Source organism: Xyrauchen texanus, chromosome 43 (genome assembly GCF_025860055.1).
Source record: "Xyrauchen texanus isolate HMW12.3.18 chromosome 43, RBS_HiC_50CHRs, whole genome shotgun sequence".
NCBI lineage: Eukaryota > Metazoa > Chordata > Actinopteri > Cypriniformes > Catostomidae > Xyrauchen > Xyrauchen texanus.
Window position 1 is genome coordinate 23892206 of NC_068318.1, and position 24934 is coordinate 23917139.

General features: G+C 41.3%; 1 protein-coding gene across 1 annotated transcript in view; it reads left to right on the forward strand.

Annotated features, from left to right (window-relative positions):
* Positions 1–272: 272 nt before the first annotated feature.
* fryb (furry homolog b (Drosophila)) overlaps positions 273–24934 on the forward strand; it is a 76966-nt gene continuing 52304 nt past the window's right edge. The window contains exons 1-11 of the mRNA XM_052115893.1: positions 273–546; positions 4020–4210; positions 8648–8701; positions 14881–15020; positions 17548–17638; positions 17760–17839; positions 18041–18121; positions 20925–21093; positions 21225–21317; positions 22105–22203; positions 22759–22860. Of these exons, the coding sequence (XP_051971853.1) occupies positions 486–546; positions 4020–4210; positions 8648–8701; positions 14881–15020; positions 17548–17638; positions 17760–17839; positions 18041–18121; positions 20925–21093; positions 21225–21317; positions 22105–22203; positions 22759–22860 (1161 nt within the window). The 5' untranslated portion in view covers positions 273–485. The remainder of the gene's footprint in view (positions 547–4019; positions 4211–8647; positions 8702–14880; positions 15021–17547; positions 17639–17759; positions 17840–18040; positions 18122–20924; positions 21094–21224; positions 21318–22104; positions 22204–22758; positions 22861–24934) is intronic.

Sequence of the window (24934 nt, forward strand, 5' to 3'; positions counted from 1 at the left end):
CGCGTGTGTGTAAAAGCACCATTCACTACATAACATAATCGTGTGTGTGTGTATGTGTGTGTGTGCGCGTGTGCGTGTGTGCGTGTGCACTTCCAGAAATACAAGAATGAATGTGTTAGATGAGTGTGTGTGAGTGCTGAGGTTAAATATAGCCCCATGTTGTTCCTCCCACCCTCTCTTTCTCTCTCTCTCTCTCTCTCTCTCTCTCTCTGGACTTTGATACAATTCCAGGCTGACCTTCTCAGTTAGGGCTCACTCCTATCACAAGTCTATGAGGAGCTACACAGGAAGGCTGTGTTTCCTTAAACCTGCGTTTCCCCTACTCCAAGAGCAAAGCCCTGGAATCCCAAGTCTCTTTGATAGGGCTGCCCAGTATGGATCAGGCCTACAAAGACAGGGCGGGAAGAAAGATGGGACGTATTGGTCTCCGGTGGTGGTAGAGGGCTAGTTTTGTGTTGGATTACTGGAACTGACGCGGCCGCACCATGGAGCTTTCTCCCGTGCGGTGGAGTCGGGCTAGTGTCATCAGCTTCATCAAGGGCCTCGGTAGGTGCCACTAAGCAAAAGCTCTGCGACTGCGTGGATGTTGTTCTTGTTCTCAACACTTGCTTTAAAGAGGTTGCATTCCACAGATTACTGACAGTATGGTCAAGGCAAAATGTTTCACTATTGCTTTCCAGTATCTCCCCTACTTTCACTGCTCGTTCTGTTTGTACGACTCAAACTCGACAGCAACTTTGGAGCTGTCAGTTGATGGATGCTGATGGATCGTTGTTGTTAATGTTATCTGCAGATGACTGTCAAGCCGACCATATGTATTGGTTTAAAATGAAACATGAATACATTTTCTACTGATGTCTGTTTCAGTGTCACATGATGGTAGGCTACTGATGCCTGCTGCAAAACTGGTTTTCCATCCAGGTGGTTTGTATCTCATGTCATTAGCACACTGAAGTATTTGTCGCTCAAATTTTTTTACCTTTGACCTGAGAAATGAGATCCTGCTGTCGGGGTCATGAACTTTAAATGTAAACGTAACAAGGGACAATTTTGTTGAATTTTTAATTGTGAAATATCAGCCTGGCATTTTCTTGTGGTTTTTGAGGAGAGTTGTTGTATGACTTTACTAAGCAAATAGACTTGCAGTTTTTGCCTGGTGGACAATAAAAGTGGTGAAAAATAGACTTACACTAGTCATATCTAGGGAACAGAATACCAGAGACTTGGGGGATTTTTTTCTTGAGCTAGGAAGCGAACACCATAGCAACACCCTGGCAATCACACATAGCATGCTAGCATCAGGGCAACCACTTTTGCATGGGAAGGAAAAACTCCTGTAAAATTGTAATAGTAATTTCTGGGGTAATTATCTACTTTTGATGTGGTTTGTTTACTGTTACTGAATAAGGGCTAGGACTTGGCAGCAATGTTGCAAATGTACATACAAGTTCAAGAGGGGCCTTTTAAATGGCCTAGACTAGTGGTCTCAAACTGTGGTACGTGGAGTGCCCTCAGGTGGTACGCAGCACGACCCAGGATATTTACATTAAAGTAAGTGCATTGAATCATGGTAAGTGCCTGATTCAACGTTTAATGAACCTCAGATAGCTTACTGCAGCCACTGTTTTCATAGATCACATGCACATTATCACATATTTTTAAGGGTGATGCTAGCTGCATAATTTTAGGGGGGCTGAGATGAAAAAAGGGTCTAGCAATACCTAAGCTCCAAATGTATAAGTGTATATATATATATATATATATATATATATATATATATATATATATATATATATATGTATATATATATATATGCATATATATTGAGTGAACATTGGTGGTGACTAGGTGTTACTTGAATGTTCTGATTTGATCGAAGGTGATACTTGGCCTAAAAAGTTTGAGAAGGACTGGCTTAGAATGTAGATTCTTAATAAAACTACAGCTCAATACTCATTTTATGATGATTATCTTTAAACTGCTTATACTGTTTATATCAGTTGGCTGAAGATTATGTTTTTCCATGCAGTTTGTAGCTTGTGACTTATGAGGTTGCTGTGATCTATTCTAAGAGGAGCACATGCTAGAAGCCCCTGCAGCCACATGACTTGGGCTCCCCCAGCCCCGGCCAGCCGGCTGACCCCTCCTCCCCCTTTGGGAGGGATGACATGGTCATGCCAAAAATGAAAAGCCTTCCCTGAATGTATCATGGAGCTTTCCGAGGCATGGACCCAGGCCTCAATGATGACATTTCACATTGACTTGGGGTGGGGCGATATGGTTTTCTCACGATTCGCTTTGATGTGCGCTATAAGGTTCACTATTTGTTAGAATCTTGATTAGAGATAGCAACACTATATTTTATTTATTTTTTAGAAAAATGTTTGAACAAAATCTACATTTATAATTTCTCATAGAAAATAAAGTTCTCAAACAGAGATTTTATAAGATTTTATATATATAGTATATATACATATATATATATATATATATATATATATATATGAAAATATGAAATTGCATATATAATAATGATATGAGTTGTCACTGTTTGTAGGCCTTTAATTTACTAGTATTTACAGTTATATTTGTTTGTATAAAAAGTTCTAAAATGGTACGGCATTCATAGAAATGTTTCAGTTCAGTGCACATTGATGAGAGAGGAGTCATATGTTTTCTATACCGCATCAATGTTGTATGATTATATTAATGTTTCTTTTTACTTTCTGATCAACAACTGACTGTAAAGAACAGGGGGCCTGGGTAGCTCAGTGTGTAAAGACACTGACTACCACCCCTGGAGTCGCTAGTTTGAATCCAAGGCATGCTGAGTGACTCCAGCCAGGTCTCCTAAGCATCCAAATTGGCCTGGTTGCTAGGGAGGGTAGAGTCACATGGGGTAACCTCCTCGTGGTCGCTATAATGTGGTTCTCGCTCTTGGTGGGGCATGTGGTGAGTTGTGCGTGGATACCGCGGAGAATAGTGTGAAGATATTTGAAGGGTCATTTAATTTATAATCTCATAAATGACCGAAAACAATGTTGCTAATTTCAAAATATTGAATTTTGCCTCAATATGGTTTAAAACAATTTTATATTGTACCATTCCATTGACATGTCATTCTTTGTTAATAATGTGTATAGTGAAATAAACCTCAGGCTATAAAACTGACCTCAGCTTTAGGGGTCCTCAATTATGGAGCAAATTAAGTTTGTCTCTAAGATCTATGTCTTCTTTGTTTGTCTTTAAAAGACAGTTGAAAGACCTTTTGATTATAATATGACAGCATTTGGTTATAGTTTCCTGCAGTATATTTCATATGCTGCTCTTCACTTTTGATCCGCCATTACCATCACCCTTCGACATCTGTAATTTTTAAGTTAAAAGGATAATCAGGCTTTTGAAAATATGTTTTTCCCCTCTTTTATAATTCAACTTATTTGTCTGTGTGCCTTTATTTTGTTTTTTTGTTTTGTTGTTTATTTATATAAGTGGAGTGGAACTCTGTTTCCGAAGAAAGTGGGTTTCGTTCCCCTCCTTGTACTGTATCCTTGTGATATCCGTGCAGAACAAATAAATAAAAAAATAAATAAATAAAAAATAATGGTATTACTACAGATGATTTTAAAGTAACAACCGAACCTGTACCTTGGTCCTGTTTTAATATCTACCTCTCAAGGTTCAAAGTTCTTAAAGACAGTTCCACCTCAATCACCTCATTTGATTTACCAGACCCTTTTGAATTTTTGTTCAAGAAAAGCAATTGATTAGCACAGCATGTCTATTTTTTTTTTTTAACTTTTTTTCAGGAAATGACCTTAACTAGATTCAAACTTGGGTCACCTGCGCAAAAAAGCTCCTTTGCAAAATTTTGTGTACTGCCCACTAAACCATGTCCCAATTATTAGCGGAACAATTGACTTGTGCTTAGCCATTAAAATTAGTAGCATCTACAGTTTCAGAATTGTCTGAAAACCATCAAACTGTGGCATCAAGACTATATTTTTGTGTTTTCCCAGCATCCCCTGTAGGAAAGCACCCACTCCCCCAAGTGAGCAGTGCTCCAGGCGAGAGGAAAGGTCCTGTTGCCACAATGCCTGTTACCGTGGACCCCGAGAGCAAACCGGGCGAGTATGTCCTCAAAAGCTTGTTCGCCAACTTCACCACCCTGTCTGAACGTAAAATGCGCATCATCATGGCAGAACCACTGGTAAGATATGTCCCCTTCAACAGAAAATTTATAAAAGTTTGTGTTTTTCTGGTATGTTGTCTAGAACATGTCTCAGGCAAGAATAAATATAATATCTCCTGAGACCTAATTACAGTAGCTAAAGCATTTATATGCAGATCTTCTGAGATACAAAGCCCAACTCACATGCATGTAAGTAATGTCTAGTCACTATTAAAAACAGTCACAACAAGTCAGAGTTTGGTTTGAGGCCTTGTTTTTAACTTATTCTCTTGTATGTTGAGTAGTCTGGAAAAACAGGAAGAGTACAGTATGCTATCTAAATCAATTAGTCAGAGGAGAAGAGCTATATAACAGCCCTGGCACATAAATTATTAATGATTCAGCCGTGGCTTTTATATGTAATTGCTTCAGCTGGTAGGCATCAAGCATTAATTCAGCAACATATCTTCAAACTCCCCTAATAGCCCTGAGATATTGTGTCTGTTTTTGCTGCAGTATCTCTGGTTGCCTGGTCTCTCTGTATCAATATAATTCCATTATGAAGGAGTGGAGATTTAAGTGGACAGGATGGAATGGGTTTTGTCAGCTCACAGTCCTAAAAGGAAGCAGTCAAATCTCTGAGCACACCCATTACGCTAATATCTTTGTGCTTAATCTCTGCACATGGTTTACACAAACTAACTGAATGTGTATTCATGGTTTTGCTAACAGTCATCATAGTTGTAGAAGCAAATATATTTAGGTATATATATATATAATTATTTAAGCAATATCACACGAGCAAGAGTGCGATATCGCCCTACATCAGCAGGTAATTACAGCAGTGCTGATGTAGGGCCATATAGCACTATTGTGAGGGTGATATTGCTTATATACAACATATACAAAAAGTACATTTAAAAAAATTTGGAAAAGTATGGTCATAATAACGCATTTGTGCATGGAACTTCTTTCTTATGCTACGGATCAGAATCTGCCATTGCTGGTTCAAAACAAATGATGCGCCAAGACTCTGTTATTAATTCAAAAAGTTCATTTCAGAAATAGTATCACGGCTTGTGCTGTTTTTAACAAGTCATTTGATAAACAAGGATAGATGGCTGGATATGTGTGTGTGTGTGTGTGAGAGAGAGAGAGAGAGAGAGAGAGAGAGATGGAGCGTGTGCAATCACCTGTTGCCACACCCATTCAGAGATGCTGTCAGCTTTCTCAGTGGAAAATAGACATCAAAGCGGGGGTATTCCTCTCTATTTCGTGGTAGCCAGTGCGGAAATGTCATTCACTATAGAAACAGCGATGTCCTCCGCAATTTTAAACAGTATGTATCCAATGTGGAAACTCAGATAAAAGTTAAGCAGTTGAGTTCTGTAATAAATCAGTCTGTTGTGTCTCTCAGCATGCGCCTTAATCCTGAAGTTGTCCATTTAAAGAAGTTTAAAGCTATTTCCTAGCTTTGGTAATGTATTAGTAATACCAACGATCACCGAGGCTGTTCTATGTAAACAATGAGTAACAGATTCACTTCGCGTCATGAACTGGCTCATATTACACACAAAAATTATCTTTTGCCACCACCTGCTGGCTAACATATGTAATTTCAAAAATAAAGACACATGTCCTAACACATCTGCACTACCCTTACACTGTAGTTTAGAATAGCATGAACACAAGCGGAGTGATACACACAGCGAAGCATCTGAGTGCTGATGCTGTACACCATCAGTGCTCATGGAACGTCTCTCGTCAGATTCGAGGATTGGAACTAACTGTGGTATATATATGATTTTGTGAATTTTTTTTTTATTTATTTTTTTTTCCTCAATGTGATTTTTTTCATTTTTTATTTGTAATAAATTTGCAAAGATTTCAAACAAACTTCTTTCATGTTGTCATTATGGGGTATTGTTTGTAGAATTTTGAGGAAAATAATGAATTTAATCCATTTTGGAATATGGCTGTAACGTAACAAAATGTGGAAAAAGTGAAGCGCTGTGAATACTTTCCAGATGCACTGTGTATATATATATATATATATATAAATAAATATATATATATATATATATATATATATATATATATATATATATATATATATATATAGTCCCCCGGACCATAATAAGGAAGAGTCTTGAGAAATGCAAGCTTGTAGGACCACCTGTTTACTCCAGAGGGCAGTAAGTGAAATTTCAGCTGTATGAACAACGCGCAGTTTATACAGTGAAGAAAACACTTTCTTGCCTTCAAAACACTTGGAGCACAAATCCGAACTAAAGGATCTCAAGATGTGTTCTAAGTATTAAACTATATTTAACTTGACATAGTGACCTAAAAATGTACGTTTATGATGCAACACACCCGAGACGCTACACAAGCATGTCTGATGCAGGATTGAGATGATGAAACATTTGGAAATTACCCCATAAATATTTAGTCACGAATAAAATCAAAGAAATTTCCTTCAAACTTATTTACAAGTACTACCTCACTAATTATTTTCATGTAGAGAGATTTAATTGTTATGTTGATATATTCTGTAAATTTTGTGGTCTGCAGGAGGAAAAAAAATTTCATTTATTTTGGAATTGTCTCTACTCGACTTGTTTTTGGTCTGATTTCTGCAAGATTGTTAGAGATCCTATTATTCCCAGCTTTCAACTTTGTTATGAAAATGTTTTATTCGTTTTTTTTTAGCTATGACATGTCTCTTCATAAGGAATATTATTTGATTAATGTTCTGCTTTTGTTGGCAAAGTTTAGTATTCATAAATGTAAGTATTGTGGTTATAAACAACAATTTCCAATTTGAGGAACAAGAAAGCTGTAAAGTGTATTGACGCAAGAGTTAATTGACAGGTCCTTAAACAAGCCCTCATAATAAATCTCCAACTGATTTACAAATTCACTTGTGAAATGGATTGCTGTGAACTGTATGCCAATGATTGACTTATGATCAATAATATGGTAGTAAACAATACATTATATTCTAAAACCGCTTTTTGTATTGTCTTATTAATAATTAAGAATGTAATGCATTTTAATTATCTGAATATTTTGTATTTATATATATATATATATATATATATATGATTTTTAAATATTTAAAGATAACTATGTATAATTATATATTGATATAAATATGTATAATCATTATATATAGAATTATTGTTATATGAGGGGCTTTCTCAGCAAATATTTGTATATGCGATTAATATATATATATATATATATATATATATATATATATATATATATGAAGTTGCCTTAAGCTGATTTCAGCTGTTCTGCTTGCATCTGTCAGACTACTTTCTAAAAGAGCGAGATGGATTACGGCAGTCAGAAGTGAGAAAGGTGCCAAATTTAACATCAATCTCAATATCTATGAAACCTCATCTCAGCAGTGGTAGTTTTACACAAACTACAGCGATAAAAATAATGAATGTACTTTGTGAAATAAAAAAGGGTTTGCTAGATTTGCTAGACTCAGCTAAAGAACGTAAAAAAAAAAAGGCAGAAAACCGTCATCAAACTCAATTAGTTTAATCAATTAGTGTCGGCTTCTGTCCATGTCTAAATATATTAATCGTCTTGATAATATTAGATATGTTGTTTTTTGTAACAAAGTCAAAATAGTTGTAAAGCTGTAGGTAACATCAAAGGAACGCATGAAGTTCAACCATACAAGAAGGTCATGACCTTTTAGATACAGGATACAAGCAAAACACGAGACACAAACCTAGACATGTATGTCCAACCTGTTTGTAGAATCTCAGCTCTTCTTTGCCCTTTCATCTGACCCTGTATACTATCGTCAGCCAGTGCGCACATGCAAATGTGTATGTGTGTGTGTCTGTGTGTTACAGGGGTTAATCACTTGATTTGACCTCCAGACCCAGCCCTAGTTAATTTATTTCTTTCCCACACCTGCTCTACAGGCACATGAAAGCTGTGGCATCTTCAGACTGCATTTTGTCCCATTTGAATCAAATGCTTTTGTGACGTACTTCAGAGGATTACAGTTATTAGCAATAAGAATCAGTTAAATAATCATCACTGATTGCTGCAGCCTCTTTCAGTCACTTAATGCATGATCAAATTATTCCAAAACATTAAAGAGATCACACTTACTCATGTCATAATTTACTCATCCTCATGTTGTTTTGACGTTCTTCCTTGAGATACAAAAGGAGAAACGCAAAAAGCCTCAATCATCATTCACTTGCTTTGAATGGGGGAAAAAAATGCAATGAAAGTTTTACCATTTCCATGGTGGTCCATGGAAGAAAGAATTGTATATGGGTTTGAAACAAAATTAGGGTGAGTAAATGATGACAGAGTTTTCATTTTCAAAGAGTTTTTGGCCTTTTAAATCATGCATTACAAAAGAAAGATTGTTGTCCTGATGGGAATCTGCAGCTGTTAATTTATGCCTCATAATTTTTCTTTGATGTTCTGCAGGAAAAGCCCCTCACCAAATCTCTACAAAGAGGAGAGGACCCACAGTTTGATCAGGTACGTTCAGGTGACATTTCCATTTCCTTGCTGATATTTAAAACTTTATGTTGCTGATATACTTCTTACACTTTAAATCCAATTTTATCTCTAGATTTTATGAAATAATACAATGATATTGTGATGAATGATAAAAAGAAGAAATAGTCTAGTTTTCTCCCTTACAGTCCATTCTTTCTTGCTCATGTATATTTACACATTCACTTTTGTCATCATCAGCCAGACTCTAAGAATAGCACTCCTATAGCTTGTGCTGTCCCGTCCCGAATTTAACCCACTGTACTTTATTTTTAAGCATTGTGAATGTGTGCGTATGCTATGAGGACAGAGCTATGAACATCTCATTATGTGTGGAGAATACCAGGCCACCTCTGCCCACACACCCCTCCCCACCCTTTGTTTGGTTTAGCCCAGTCTGAATGACCACATCCCTCCCTGGATCTCAATTCTAGCTGTTTTGTGATGACTCCCAATTCCACCCATAACATAAATTCTCATGTATTTGTCAGTTCTCTTACGAGAGGTTCTCTCGTATTGCGTAAGCTAGCTTACGCTACGGGATAGATTCATCTTTTCTGAGATATTGAAGCCAAAAAATTATCCTTAATTTTGTATCCATTGTCAACGCAGTGCAGCAGCTGCATACCTTGAGCGGGCTAGCTAGCGAGCTCATTGGTTGCTCTGCGGCAACTGCTGCAGCCTATAGACGAACTTGAGTGAACTCGCGTCCAATGACAGGCGCCGCGCCGTCACTGTATCAAAGCCCGCCAGAATGGCCGTGGCTAGAGTGCATATAAGCGTAAGTTCGTAGGCTGGAACCCTGATTTTCATCTATTCAGCGAAGCTCTTCACATCTCTGAACTGCAGAAGCCGCGTCGCCGTTCGAGGGGCATCTAGCAAGCTTGGACAGCGCTCCACCTTCAGCCATCCTGCGAGCTACGCCATCCGGCGACGTATCCTTTTTAGAGCAAGCTAGTTCCTCAGCGAACTTCACAAAAAGAGCAACGAGCGTCTTTTTAGAGATGCCTCGCACCACCTGCGCCTCATGCCGCGCCCCTCTCAGCGCCGGAGACCGCCACTTCATCTGCGCTCTCTGCCTGGGACTGGAACATGCAGAGCTTGCCCTCGCTGACGGCGGATGCGACCTCTGCGAGGAGCTTCCGATGTCGACCCTGCGGGCTCGACTCGAAGCACTCAAAACCGAAGCCGCTGCGCCGCCTTTCGTTTCGCTGCGCAGAAAGAAGCGCCGCTCCGGTCTAAGCCAGTGCTCCCGTCTAAGGCCTGCAGAACTACTTCCGCCTGTATTGGCCGCGCCTATGCCGCCGCCGGCCAAGCCGCATCTGCTCTGCATTCCATGGCCGTTTTACAGATCCTCCAAGCGGACCTCCTTCGAGAGTAGGATGAGAAAGGCAGGCACCCAGAGGCTGTTTCAGATCTAAGGAGCGTGACGGATCTCTCCCTTCGCGCCACCAAAGCTGCAGCTCAAGCCCTAGGGAAGTGCATGGCCGCGCTGACTATGACCGAGAGACACCTATAGCTAACGCTAGCTGACATGGGAGAAGCTGAATGCTCCACGTTCCTCAACGCGCCGCTCTCTCCGTCCGGTCTCTTCGGTTCCGCGGTGAGTGGCATTGTTGACCGTTTCTCGGAAGTCCAGAAAGCCACCCAAGCCATGAATCTCTTCCTGCCTCGTCGCGCTAGCTCCTCTGCAGGCCGCCCACGTGACCAGCCTCCTGCACGAGCCTCTTCACAGCGCCCAGCTCAGCAAAGCCAGACTTCTCAGCGTCGACAGGGCGGCCGCCCTAGAACGCGCTCAGACAGCCGCCGCAGACCGCCGCCCCCCCGCGGGCCTCGGCCTAAGATTGCGCTGAAATCTGAGCAACCGAAGTCCTCCTAGCTTTGTTGAGGAAGCGACGGCTCAGTCCCGCCGCGGCCGGACCACCGTCAAAGCTTAGCCCCTGTCAGTCCCCTTCTCTCAGGCTACTGCAGTGGTGGATTCAGCAGCCAACAAGCCGGTGATACTGCCCGCTTGCCTGCACTCAAATGCCGTTTTCACGGCGACCCAAAGAAATCTTGTAAAAAGCAAACATGCCTTATGTGTAGAAAATGTGCCCGCAATCCAGTGTTCACCCCTACACACAAGCATTACACTTCCCGTGTCCCTATCAGAGCCCACTCACATAAAGCGGGCACAGCCAGCTCGAGTGTTAGAGTCAATAAACGCGCCCACGAATCCGTGCGCGCGCCCCTTCTCTGCCCGCTCTCTCACACGGCCAGCAAACACCTCTCTGTATGTAAGTCCCATGCCCGTGACTATGCTCGCGCGTCACTTCACAGATGTGACTCTTTCCCCTTTCACCTCAATCGGGAAGTCACTCACAGAACAGCCTGTCCCTGCTGTCTGCGAGCAGTCATGCATAAGCACAGTAAGCGCGCTCACACGTTCTGTTCAGCTCGCTGTGTGCGGCAATCAGGGCGACTTGGCCATTCACCCTCTAGCGTTACGCTTCAAAGCGTGGAAAGCTATCCCAGGGATATCCAAATGGGTGTTAAGCACAATAAAACAGGGCTATTTGCTACAGTTCGATCGCCGCCCTCTCCGCTTCAGAGCGCGGCTCGAAACTACTGTGAACACGGAAGCAGCCTGCATGCTTCGTTCAAAAATAGCAAACCTTCTGCTAAAAGGGCCATAGAGAGTGCCACCTTCTCTGAGCGAGTCGGGGTTTTACAGCCGTTATTTTCTTGTCCCCAAGAAAGACGGCAGCCTCAGACCAATATTAGATCTCAGGGTTTTGAACAAGGTGCTCGCAAAAAGACCGTTCAAAATGCTTACAATCAGGAAACTCCTCGCGGATGTGTGCAAGGGGACTGGTTTATTTCTCTCGATCTGAAAGATGCCTACTTTCAGATTCAGATAAATCCCGTCACAGGCCATTCTTGAGATTCGCCTCGATGGCCAGGTTTATCAATACACCGTCCTTCCGTTCGGCCTGTCTTTAGCACCCGTACTTTCACGAAGTGCATGGATGCGGCGCTCGCACCCCTGCGGAGTCAGGGCTTGCGAATTCTGAACTATTTGGACGATTGGCTGATTTTGGCACAGTCACATACGGAGCTTCTGTCTCACAGGACAGTTCTCCTCAGTCATCTGAACAGTTTGGGTCTTGCAGTCAATTGGACCAAGAGCTCACTACAGCCCAGTCAGGCAATTTCCTTCCTTGGAATAGAACTAGACTCCATGGCGATGACGGCTCGCTTATCTACACAGCGCACGCGCCGTGTTCAGCGACTAGCCGCGTCCTTTCAGATGAACAGCCTCACGCCTCTGAAAAAATTTCAGAGAATGCTAGGTTACATGGCCTCAGCCGCAGCAGTACTTCAGCTGGGTTTACTGTGCATGCGCCCGCTTCAGCATTGGCTAAACACCCACGTGTCTCGCCGGGCTTGGGCCATGGGCCGCCAGCCGATCAGAGTGACTCAGACCTGTATCTCAGCTCTGCAGCCCTGGGCAGTGGCCGAATGGTATCAGCGGGGAGTGACGATGGGAGCTGTATCTCGCCGAAAAGTCATCTCGACAGACGCGTCCAACACGGGTTGGGGCGCGGTCTGCGAGGGCTCTCCGGTTTTTGGCCTGTGGTCAGTTCAGGAAAAGCTCCTTCACATAAATTGTCTGGAAATGATAGCGGTCGAGTACACGCTCGTGCGCTTCCTCCCGGTCATTCAGGGTCACCACGTCCTGGTCCGTTCGGACAACAGATCTGTGGGATCCTATCTAAACCGTCAGGGCGGTGTCAGATCCAGGAACCTCTTCCATCTGACAAAACGCATACTGAGTTGGTCCCAGTGCCACCTGCGCTCGCTGAGGGCGACGCACGTGCCAGGCCACCTGAACGACGGCCCAGACAGACTGTCCAGAGACAATATTTCCCCAGGGGAATGGTCCCTGCACGCTCAAACAGTCCAGAAGTTATGGAGCATATTCGGCAGAGCAGAGATAGACCTCTTTGCGTCAGAAGAGAACTCTCACTGCCCAGTATTTTTCTCGAAGCGAGGACGCGCTGGCCCAGGACTGGCCCAACCGCCCGCTCTACGCCTTCCCTCCCATCTCGCTATTGCCACAGGTAATGCAGAGGATCAGGGAAACGCGTCACTCAGTGCTCCTCATAGCCCCGCGCTGGGAGAATCAGACATGGTTCCCGGAGCTTACGCAGCTGTCACTGACAGCCCCGTGGCCCATTCCAGTGAGAGCAGATCTCCTCTCTCAAGCTCGCGGCACAATCTGGCATCCCCACCCAGAGCGCTGGGCGCTGCACGCGTGGGTGATCAACGACTACCCGTCGCTTTGCCAGAAGGAGTAATAAACACTATCATACATGCTAGAGCCCCTTCCACGAGACGACTCTATGCATCCAAATGGTCTGTGTTTTCAAAATGGTGCACCGACAGAGACCTGGACCCACGGACATGTGGGGTGTCGTCGCTGCTCGTGTTTTTACAAGAGCTGCTGGATAAGGGCAGATCCCCATCCACGCTCAAAGTGTACGTGGCGACCGTCGCGCCATTCGCTGAACCCCTGCACGGCCAGTCACTGGGAAAAAAACGAGCTGGTCATCCGCTTCCTCAGGGGAGCTAGAAGGATGAACCCCCCGCGCCCCCCATCGGTTCCTATCTGGGATCTTTCCGTAGTTCTCGAAGCTATGAAAGCCCCCCTTTCGAACTGCTTCAATCCGTGGATTTGAAATACCTTTCACTCAAAACCGTTTTTCTAACTGCCCTGTCATCAGTTAAACGTGTGGGAGACCTTCACGCGCTGTCTGTCAGCGCTGTGTGTCTTGAGTTTGGACCAAGTGACTCCAAGGTCATTTTAAAGCCTAGACGCGGCTATGTCCCCAAGGTGATCGGTACTCCTTTCAGAGCACAAATCATTTCCCTATCGGCGCTGCCAGCATCCGATAGCGAACGCGACACCAATCTCCTTTGCCCAGTCAGAGCACTGAGATTGTATACTGCACGCTCAGCCTCTTTCAGATGCTCTGAGCAGCTTTTCGTTTCGTTCGGAGGGCGCACCAAAGGTTTCGCCCTCGGAAACAGACACTGTCTAGATGGATAGTGGACGCTATTGCTGCCGCGTACGCGTCAAAAGACCTACCATGCCCGTTAGGCATTAGGGCTCACTCCACTAGAGGCATGGCCTCCTCGTGGGCATGGTCCAGCGGGATTTCCATTCACGACATATGTGTGGCAGCGGGCTGGGCTTCCCCCTCCACCTTTGTCAGATTTTACAATCTGGAAGTGCCCGCCCTGCAGGCAAAACTACTAGCGGTTTAATACGCTACAGCTCCCCTGGTGAGCTGCACTGACAGGACACATTCCACACAGACCGGCACCGCCGCTCTGTCTTTCCCTTCCCACTATGTGCTTATGTATTACACACACACTGGCCCGCACTCTTGCCGGCCAAATGTTATTCCCCCACTCACAAGGGCTCCCCCGGGTCCCCCCACCCCCGGGGCTCATGCAGTGGATGCTTGGCGCGCACGGCATTGACAATGGGTTCCCGTAGCGTAAGCTAGCTTACGCAATACGAGAGAACCTCTCGTAAGAGAACGAATCGGTTACCTAACGTAACCTCGGTTCTCTCTAGATTAGGGAACGAGTATTGCGTAGCCGGCCGTGTTCGCGCCACGAGCGATTTTCGCTTCATTCAATGAAAACCAGGGCTCCAGCCTACGAACTTACGCTTATATGCATTCTAGCCACGCCCATTCTGGCGGGCTTTGATACAGTGATGGCGCGGGCGCCTGTCATTGGACGTGAGTTCACTCAAATTCGTCTATAGGCTGCAGCAGTTGCCGCAGAGCATCCAATGAGCTCGCTAGCTAGCCCGCTCAAGGTATGCAGCTGCTGCACTGCGTTGACAATGGATACAAAATTAAGGATAATTTTTTGGCTTCAATATCTCAGAAAAGATGAATCTTTCCCGTAGCGTAAGCTAGCTTACGCAATACTCGTTCCCTCATCTAGAGAGAACCGAGGTTACGTTAGGTAACCGATTCGTTACAGTCTAATACAATACATTGAGTCTCAGTACACTAATATTCCATTCTCAATGTAATCTCAGTTAAACCTCTGCATTCATTGCTTTAAAGTCTTTGATATGCTTCCATTTTTTTCTACAGCTGATCAGCACTATGAGCTCTCTTGCCGAGTACTGTCTTCCCTCCATCCTGAGGACGCTGTTTGACTGGTATAAAAGACAGAACGGTTTGGAAGACGAGTCTCACGAGTACCGCCCACGCGCAAACACCAAGTCCAAAAAGTGAGTACCCTTCACCTACCGCAGATTCTCTTCCGCAACATTACATTTCGGAAAGCAACTCCTTTGGAAATCATTCAGCTCTGTCAGTTTTACTTTCTTTTGGAAAATCACAACTGTCATAACTGGAATGTTGTAAGAAGTGTGTGAACTCCTTCAGATAATCCTCCCATTAAAAATAATCCTCCCATTAAATGTCTAGGGTGTCTATTTCTAACTCCCTCAACATAAAATTGCCAATGTGATTCTTGCTTAAATAGAAGTGATTGTTGTGTGTATTGTTGTAAGCATAATGCACAAAACTACATTTAGCTGAAAACAAAAGTTAATTTGTCATTTTGCTTCTCAAGTACGTATATCTTGTTTAAGGATTACAGATTAAGTAAACAACTTCCTGCAGTGCATTTGCCCTGTTCATTAGGTATCTATTACACTATTATGGTTTGTTAATTGCCAAAACAGTGTCTCCTGTAATGTATTCATGTGCTAAATATAGTGCACACAAGGGCCAAGTGACTGTTGGTGTCATTGCCACAAGTCTGTCAGTATAATCTGATTTAATGTCTCTTGCATAACCATGTTAATGGTATTCTATTTAGTTGTGCAAGTGTGCATTTGTGAGTGTTTGTTTATATAGTGGTGTCGATGAAAGCATATGATTGATGGATATCATCAGGAAGCCTTGCCTTCATCTGATAAAATGTGATCTCTTTAATCTGAGTTCTTTAGCAGCAGTCCAGACTGCACTGTGGGGTGCTCTGTGTGTAGCAACTCATCTGACATTAGGCCAGCAGGAGCTATAAGGCTGTAATGATTGGCTGTTTTTGAACAGCTACACTAGCGAGATTTACATCATCCACTAAACTGTCTTTCTGTGACAGTTTTTAAAGGACATTTTTAAAGGAATATTCCAGGTTTAATACAAGTTATGCTCAATCAACAGCATATGTGGCATAATGTTGCTTACCACAAAAAATCATTTTGACTTGTCCCTCTTTTTCTTTAAAAAGTGTTTTTGGGAATGTTTAATGAAAGCACCTAAATTATGTTTAAATCTAAATTTGTATGGTCATTTTTGGGTTTTTGGTTTATGGCATTGTCGATATTTCAACAAACTTTAAAAAACTGAATATAACTTTATACAGAAAAAGTTGGTAAGCGATTTTATTACATTCAAATCATGTTAGCATGCATATTGTTTTCATCTCATGGCTATACTTTGAAATTATTTACTTTTTAGATTGTTTTAAAGAAAAGGAAGGGCTGGGGACTACCACCCCTGGAGTTGAGACCAAATTGGCCTGGTTGCTAGGGAGGGTAGAGTCACGTGGGGTAACCTTTTGGGGGTCGCTATAATGTGTGGTTCTCGCTCTCGGTGGGGTGCGTGGTGAGTTGTGCGTGGATGCCGCTGAGAATAGCGTGAAGCCTCCACACATGGTAGGTCTCCACGGCAATGCGCTCAACAAGCCATGTGATAAGATGTGCGGATTGACTGTCTCAGACGCGGAGGCAACTGAGATTCGTCCTCCACCACCCGGATTGAGGTGAGCCACTAAGCCACCACGAGAACCCAGAGTACATTGGGAATTAGGTATTCCAAATTGATAATATTATAAAAATTATAAAAAATAAAAGGCTTGTCAAAATTTACAGTGTGTGCATGTTCGTGTATATGTATTTTTATGAAACCAAAAAATAAATATATTTATATACTGTATACATATATATATATATATATATATATACATGTATGCACACACACACACACACACACACACACACACACACACACATATATATATATATATATATATATATATACATATATATATATATATATATATATATATATATATATATATATATATATATATATATACAATAATTCATTTTTGGTAATCAACATTATGCTACAAATGCTGTTGATTGAGCTTAACTTGTATTGATCCTGGAATATTCCTTTTAGCCCTTTGTCATGATAATGTTGGAAATGCTATGGTAATGCTCCAGCACTAAAAAAACAAATTAAAAAAACTGTCATTCTGTTTTTAAGATGTATGCTTTTCAATTGAATGACAAATATGCATTACATTTAAATGAATAATATTTGAATGCTGTACATATTATGAATATGTGGGAAGTATTTTACAAAATACTTTGAACAAAATTGTTATTATTAGTATAGTTCTGTAGAAAACACTGTATACTACAGTAGCATTCTAGAGGTACCAGAGAATGAATTCTTATATTGTCTGCAAAGTAGAAAGGCAGGAATTCCTTTGCATTGTAGATGTTATCTCATGTCAGGAGACCATTATCAAATAATAAATCATTGCCAATTGGATTTAATTTTATCTGTGCTTCAGAATCACATACAGACCATAGAGGTTTTGAGAAGCTACATGGTTCAAACTTCAGAAGCACGTTATATATTGAATTGATTTCAGGGATTGTGTCAGGATGTGATTGACTGAATTTCTTCTCTCTCTCTCTCTCTCTCTCTCTCTCTCTCTCTCTCTCTCTCTCTCAGTGATGAACAGCAGAAAGATTATCTGATGGAAAGGAGGGATTTAGCAATAGATTTCATTTTCTCACTGGTGCTTATTGAGGTTTTAAAACAGGTAGGCTGTGATTAAACACGTAAAAACTTGCAACCTTTCCTATAAACTTCAGCACAAAGATTTATAGCATACTATGTAATGTACTCTCTCTTACACTGTCTCTGTCTCTCTTTCTTCATAGATCCCTCTCCACCCTCTTCTGGATGGCCTCATTCAGGAAGTCATTAACCTGGCATTCAAACACTTCAAGTACAAAGAGGGGTAACATTCCATTTTTAATTATTTCCTCCATTCTTCAAAACCGATTTTGAGTAAATCTGGCTAATAAGCAATTTGCATCATTTTAATTCTCACGTATACTAGTATAAATCAAGTACACTTGCATAATGTAATGTAAGTGTGGTTGGATTTCACAGAAGAGCCTCAGACAAGAATGAATAATTATATTTCTGTGTCCTGCAGGTATCTTGGGCCCAATACTACCAACATGCACATAGTGGCTGATCTGTATGCAGAGGTGGTCGGTGTTGTCGCCCAATCCAGGTAAATTGTTCAGTGTGATCCACAGCGTGTCCTAACAAGAGGCAATGCAACAATTTCAATGGTTTCTTCACGTTATTTGTCAGACCTAATTGACAGTGAAATGTTGCGTGACAAAATCACAGACAATCAAAACATATAAAAGTTAATTAGAAGCACGTCCATCTAATCCTGCCAATCACAAGACAAGGGTATAAACAGCCACTCAGCTCACTGCCATGACAATTCTTCCCGTATTCCACATGAAAATGTGAACTCGCTAAATGCATATTTAGCTGCCTGCCACTGTGAAGGTTTCAGTTCTACACTACACTTCTTCCGCAATAAAATTTTCACCTCGCTAAAACGCATGGTGCATGGCTTAAGTTACATGACTTCTAATGAACCCAGCGACCTGGTTTTGAGCTTAAAATGATGGTGGTACTTTTCTCCATGTGACTGAGTATCTAGTGTTAGATGAGACACTAATGGGAGGCCATTACTCTGATAGATGAGATGTCTAGTCATGTTCACAGGGAGATTCATCAGTGTCATAAAAAAATGGAGTCTCTCCCTATCAGTTTGAGAGGAACGGTCTTGAAAGTAATGGCCTCTTTCCATATTTAATGTTGTGAAAAATGTGTTTGACGCTGTACTTATAATAAGGAAGTCTGAAAGTTACGTGCAAGTCTAAAACTGTTAACATGTATCTGTTGTGATTTGAGTTAAGAAAGGGCTGCTCTAAGGAGGCCTCCAGATTTTGTGTAAAGATACAATGCAGCATAAAACCATATTAAATATGCCAGCTCTGACCCATCTCAGTCCTTAGTATCATAGGCAGTTCTGATATTGCTTAAATAAATAAAATAAAATAAAAAGATTAAAATACATTCATGCCACCTTTGTGCAGGACAAGATAAATACTTGCACAGTCCATGTTTACAGTACAGATGAACAATGTTTCTTCAATACTTTATGTGGGAAAGTAGCCAGTTAGTTTGTAGCTCACCTAAGACAAACTTTGATAAGATCCCTCCCTTTCCCTCTCTAGATGCCTTTCTAAATATAGAGCTGAAGAGCTCTCCCTCTGTCAACCCAGGCAGAGCTAACTTACAAACACACAGATACTCCCTAACATACACGAATACAAGCAAACTTCTTAACCTCATATAGCAACATATTGGTCTCCAACTACAAGCACTGTGTCTTTTTTTGTGATTGCATAGGTACTGATCTCCTTTTTTGAGATTCAAAACTCATTCAGATCTCATTTGGTGTTTACTGGTTTATGCTGATGGTGTTACTAGGTTTTGACACTATTTAGGAGAGTGCTTTTAATCTTCCCCCCGGCAAATAGTCACGTTGCGAGCAAAAGCACAAAGAATATCTCCCAAATTTCATTTTGGAGGAAAATGTGGAGAATGGACATTGTAAAGTGTGTTAAACAGAGCCGAGAAACAGCTTAAATCATCATCAAATTCAGCAACATTTTAATGCAACATTAATGGGTGTGTGGAACTGTGAATGACAGGTGATCCAGTTCTGCAGAAAGTCCTGCGTGCACAGATTCTGTGTGGGTCTGGCCATAAGCTATAAGCATCTTGTTTTGTGATTGCATAGATACTGATCTCAAAGCTCATTTGAGTCTCATGTCATGTGATGGTGTTACCAGGATTTGACACTATTTTCTAGAGTGCTTTTAATATTCCCCCTGTCAGATGGTCACATTACTAGCAAAGACACAGATTATCCCTCAAACTTCATGCTCTATGAGACTCTTCAGTAGGTTTAGACCAGAGTTGCCAAGTCTGCTGTTTACACGCATAATTGTGCTACTTTTAAAATGAATATTTTTGACTAAACTGATTAAGTTTGTAAAAATTACATTTACTTAATATTTTTTGATTAAATTGAAATAAAATGTATAACCTATTCACATGCATACAATTTAGACATAAATTAAAGCGATAGTTCACCCAAAAAATAAATTTCTCTCATAATTTACTCAACCTAATGCCATCCCATATATGTTTCTTCTGTAGAACACAAACAAAGATTTTTAGAAGAATATTTCTGCTCTGTAGATCCATACAATGCAAATGAATGGTGGCCAGAAATTTGAAGCTCCAAAAAGCAGATAATGGCAACATAAAAGTTATCCATTAAACAGTAGTTTAATGTTAAAGTGTTTTGAAGCGATCCAATCGGTTTTGGGTCAGAACAGACCAAAATATAACTCCTTTTTCACAGTACAAATTGTCATTGCAGTCTCTTGGCACAATCATGATTTCAAGCTTGATAACACTTCCTTGTGCTTGAATCTTGCGCAGAGTACTAGATGGCGCTATAGGAAGTGCAGTCGAGCTTGAAATCACAATCTCCAAGGAGACTGAAACAAGATTTAAAAAAGGAGTCACATTTTGGTCTGTCATTACCCAAAACTGATTAAATCGCTTTAGAGGACATTGATTAACACACTGCAGTCTTACGGATTACTTTAGTGCTGCCTTTATCTGGATTTGGAGCTTCAAAGGCCTGGTCACCATTTACCAACAGAGCTGAAATATTCTTCTAAAAATCTTTGTTTGTGTTCTGCAGAAGAAAGAAAGTCATATTCATCTTAGTTGGAGTATATGATGTGAGAATTTTCATTTTCGTGTGAACTATCCCTTTAATCAAGCAGACCTGGCAACCCTAGTTGGAACCCTCAAATAGTTTAATCTCATTAGCCACTGTAAAAGGAGAGGAGCCAAACCAAAACGATCCCCATGTTTTTCTATTTTTTTTTTTTTAACATATATTAATCCTACCCTCTCAACCTCCCCAGGTTTCCAGCAGTGAGGAAGAAGTTTATCTCAGAGTTGAAGGAGCTCAGACAGAAAGAACAGAGCCCGTATATGGTCCAGAGCACCATCAGCCTCATTATGGGCGTCAAATTCTTCAGAATTAAGATGTACCCGGTGGAAGATTTTGAAGCCTCCTTCCAATTTATGCAGGTACACAATGCAGAAAATATTCAAATGTGTAGGCCACTTTATTTTCAAAAGAAAATATTTAATCCAAAAAGATAAATAGAAAGCTCTTTCTGTGCATTTTCAAAAATACTTTTGTTGTTCTATTTTTAAAGGAGTGTGCCCAATACTTCTTGGAGGTAAAAGATAAGGATATTAAACACTCTCTGGCTGGACTCTTTGTAGAGATACTTGTCCCTGTAGCTGCAGTAAGTCTACAGTTTTGTCCCTGAAAAGACACTTTGCACTGCCTCAAATACATTGTTGAAAACATTGCAATAAAATGTACTAAATAAAATATTAATTGAATATTTGTAATGTTAACATTTAGTTAAAGGTTATTTGTGCACTGTAATGTTAGATGCTTTGGTAAGAAAGTGTATACTAAGCCTGTACAGTGGCTAACAGTCCCAAAGTATTAGGACTCTCAAGGCACATTTAAAAATATATGAATTTTGTTGTGATGATGTAATTAGTAAATTTTGTAAGTTCTTTATATTGAACAGTGTTTTAACTGAATTTTTTACTTCAAAAGTTTGCTTTCTTTAACATAAATGGAGCTTGGTTTGATGTTTCAGATTGATCTCAGAGTGAAATCGGAAATAGTTGGTTGAAACCCCAAGGCTAACCATTAGTGTAGTAAAAATGCAACCTTCGAATCCCCCTTGTCAATGATTATGCAATCGCGATTATGTCCTAGTTTCAAAAAGGTATCTGAACCCAGGTCTCCCACGTTGCTCTCGTATTGCACTTGTGCCACAGGCCGATGCAAAAATCTTTGATACGAGATATAGGGTACCGGAACTCTAAGAAACAACCTGCCTACTTGTGATCATTTTGGATATTTTATCTAATCCAATGATATTCATACATATGTAAGTGTGGCATACATTTCCAAAAATGTTTTGGGGCCATTGTAAATGTAAATATAATTGAATAATGCATTTAGTCTAAAGTGTAATTTATGTTTCCTTGATGTGGCGTCTCTCTCTCCAGACTGTGAAGAATGAGGTGAATGTGCCCTGTTTAAGGAACTTCGTGGACTCCCTCTACGACACAACTTTAGACCTGTCCTCTAGAAAGAAACATTCTCTGGCAAGTTGCATTATTTTCCCACACTTTTTCTGGTCTTTTTTATGAGTGGTAGATGATGATGCTCTAATCTAATTGGCTCATAGCTGACATGTTTTTGCTTTCTGTGATGTTTCAAATACTCAATGTCCAACTGTAATGTTTTTAAGCCTTACCATAACAACCAATCTCAAGATTTTACACGTTCCAAGCCAGTGACACACAATAGCTGTCTTGCATTGTGCGAGTTTGTGTGCATGTTGACACCCTTGTTAAAGGGCATACATTCAGTTTGTTTGTCACAAATTGCCACAGGATGTTTTTCAGGTCACCTTAAAGATAACAGCTGATGCGGAAAATTATTGTGACAGGACAGTACTTTCTAAAATACTTACTACAGAGGTGTGATCGTAATGCTGACCCATGGCTTCATAAAAGAGTTGTGGTTCACTCTCTTTGCTTAGTCACTCCATTACATAATTCTAGTGTGTATTTTATGTGCACCTACTGACACCAAACTGAATTACAAAATAACAAATAATGTAGGCATTTTATTGAGTTGCTCTTTTTCATTCTCAGGCTCTGTATCCTTTGGTTACATGTTTGCTGTGCGTGAGTCAGAAGCAAGTCTTTCTCAACAGATGGCACGTGTTCCTCAACAACTGCTTGTCCAACCTCAAAGTAAGTCTCTGAGATCTGCATAAAAACATATAAGAGGCCAAGAGGCATCACATTGTGGTTCAACATATGACAGTTGATCACATTAGCAAAAGAACACAAAGGAAAACCTTTTTTAGTGTAAGTGGGTTGTGTAAGCCTCATGTGATGAGAGGTTCTCATGATGGGAAATAGCTGCCTTTAGACCATTGGAGCATATCAGTCAAGTACACATACATTTAAAGTGGCAGCAATTACAAGCAAATAGTTGCTAAAAATGTGTGAAATGCTGAGGGAGGCTTGCAGCTCACAGGAATGTTTTGTTTGATTGAAGTTGAGGCTGGTAAGACAAGACAAGCCTTGAACATCAGCATTGTATTGCACATTCTGTACTCAAAGCCCCAGCCCCTGTACCTGTGTAGGGGGTGTGAGAGAGAGATGAAATGAAAGAAGGAAAGATAAATAGTGAGTTTCCCAAAGGTTTTAGCTTGCAGTTTGAGTTGAATGTGATGAGATAAAAAGACTGGAATGTGCCGTGAAATAATGCCAGGACAACACATCTTTCTATTGCATTTTATACACTAGCTGTACACAAAAAAACAATGTACAGCACAAGCACAAATACAGCACAAACAAATTATGAGCCAGTTATTTTTTGAATCGCACAAAAATACTCTTTTACAAATTACCAGGTTGAATCAGTCCTACGAATCCTTCTCTAAATGAACTTAATGAATCTTCAGAGCATTTACATAATTAACATCTGACTAACCCAAACCCCTATCATTAATGATTTTTCAAATGACAATGTAGTTAACCCTATACTGTACTAATCTTATACAGAATACTTTGCTGAAAACCCCATTGTATGCAATGTTCTAGATATCTACTGCTTCCTGGTGAAAGTTTAGGTACACTTCTGGAAGTAGAAGATCTTGTAATGTCATTTCCAAAATGGCTGCCTTTGTACTGTGATGCACATGTCTTTTTACTGTGAAATCTTTGCTGATTTTGATGAAGTAAATATAAAAATAACATTTATATAGTTATTGATATTTAAAAATGAGTATTTGCTGAATTGAAGTGACTTGTCCTTGATTAAAATTTTGTACATTATTTTATAGTAAAATCACGTTGAAAACCTTATCGAATTCGAATATGATACAGAAGGCTTTTGAGGTACATCTGCCAATTATCATTATATTCTATTCATTCCCAACACAATAAAAAAACCACAACAGTGGCTTGGCTCAGCAACGTGGCCGGGAGGACACAACATCTTGTTCCCTCCATCAGTGAACGGAGGTTACATACATAACCTAGACGTTCCCTGTCTGTCGCTCACTTCGACGTTGTGTCGAAGAAGCGACACTAGGTGTCCAATTTAAATCACGCCACGCGCTGAGCCGTGTACATGTACTACCGACACATGAGCGGGCAGGTTGTGAGCGGTGCACATGCCCGCGGAACCAATCAAGTAGCCGTGAGGGGGGGAACGGGGTTTTCCGGTCCAGTCTAACGCTCGCGGTAGCCTGGGAAAGCATAGCGGACCTCTGTGCGTCAGGATCAGACTGGGCGAGCAGACCCAAAGGTGGCGGCCCAGGCGAGTCATCAGCATCAGATGCTGCTGTAACACTCTCCGATGCAGCGGCGATGTCGTCATCCAATGCCGGAAGCTCAAGGGACCGGCCGGCCAGCCGTGAAGTGGGCCGAACTCATCCCGAGCTTGGATGGAAGCAAGCAAGCGTGCCAGGGAGGCGGGTGGTTCCAGGGGATTTTCCCGGCGAAACAGAGCCCATCATTATCCCCAAATCACCTTCATCGCCTGTGGCACCTGCCCCAATCCCGTAGGAAGGAGGCGAGGTGCGGGGGGGCGGCTGAAGTGGCTTTCTCTCATGACAAAAGAAAGCCGCGACCGCAATGCTGCCATGGCTATGTTCTCGCGCTGAGAACATGAACCATTCATAAAACGCTGCCTGCGTGTGATCGCAGCCCAGGCATGCGAGGCAACTTTTATGACCATCAGAGGTGGGGAGAAATCAACCGCATCCAGAAACTGGCGGAAAGACGTCTTTAAAAAGACGCGTCCTGAAAAGGA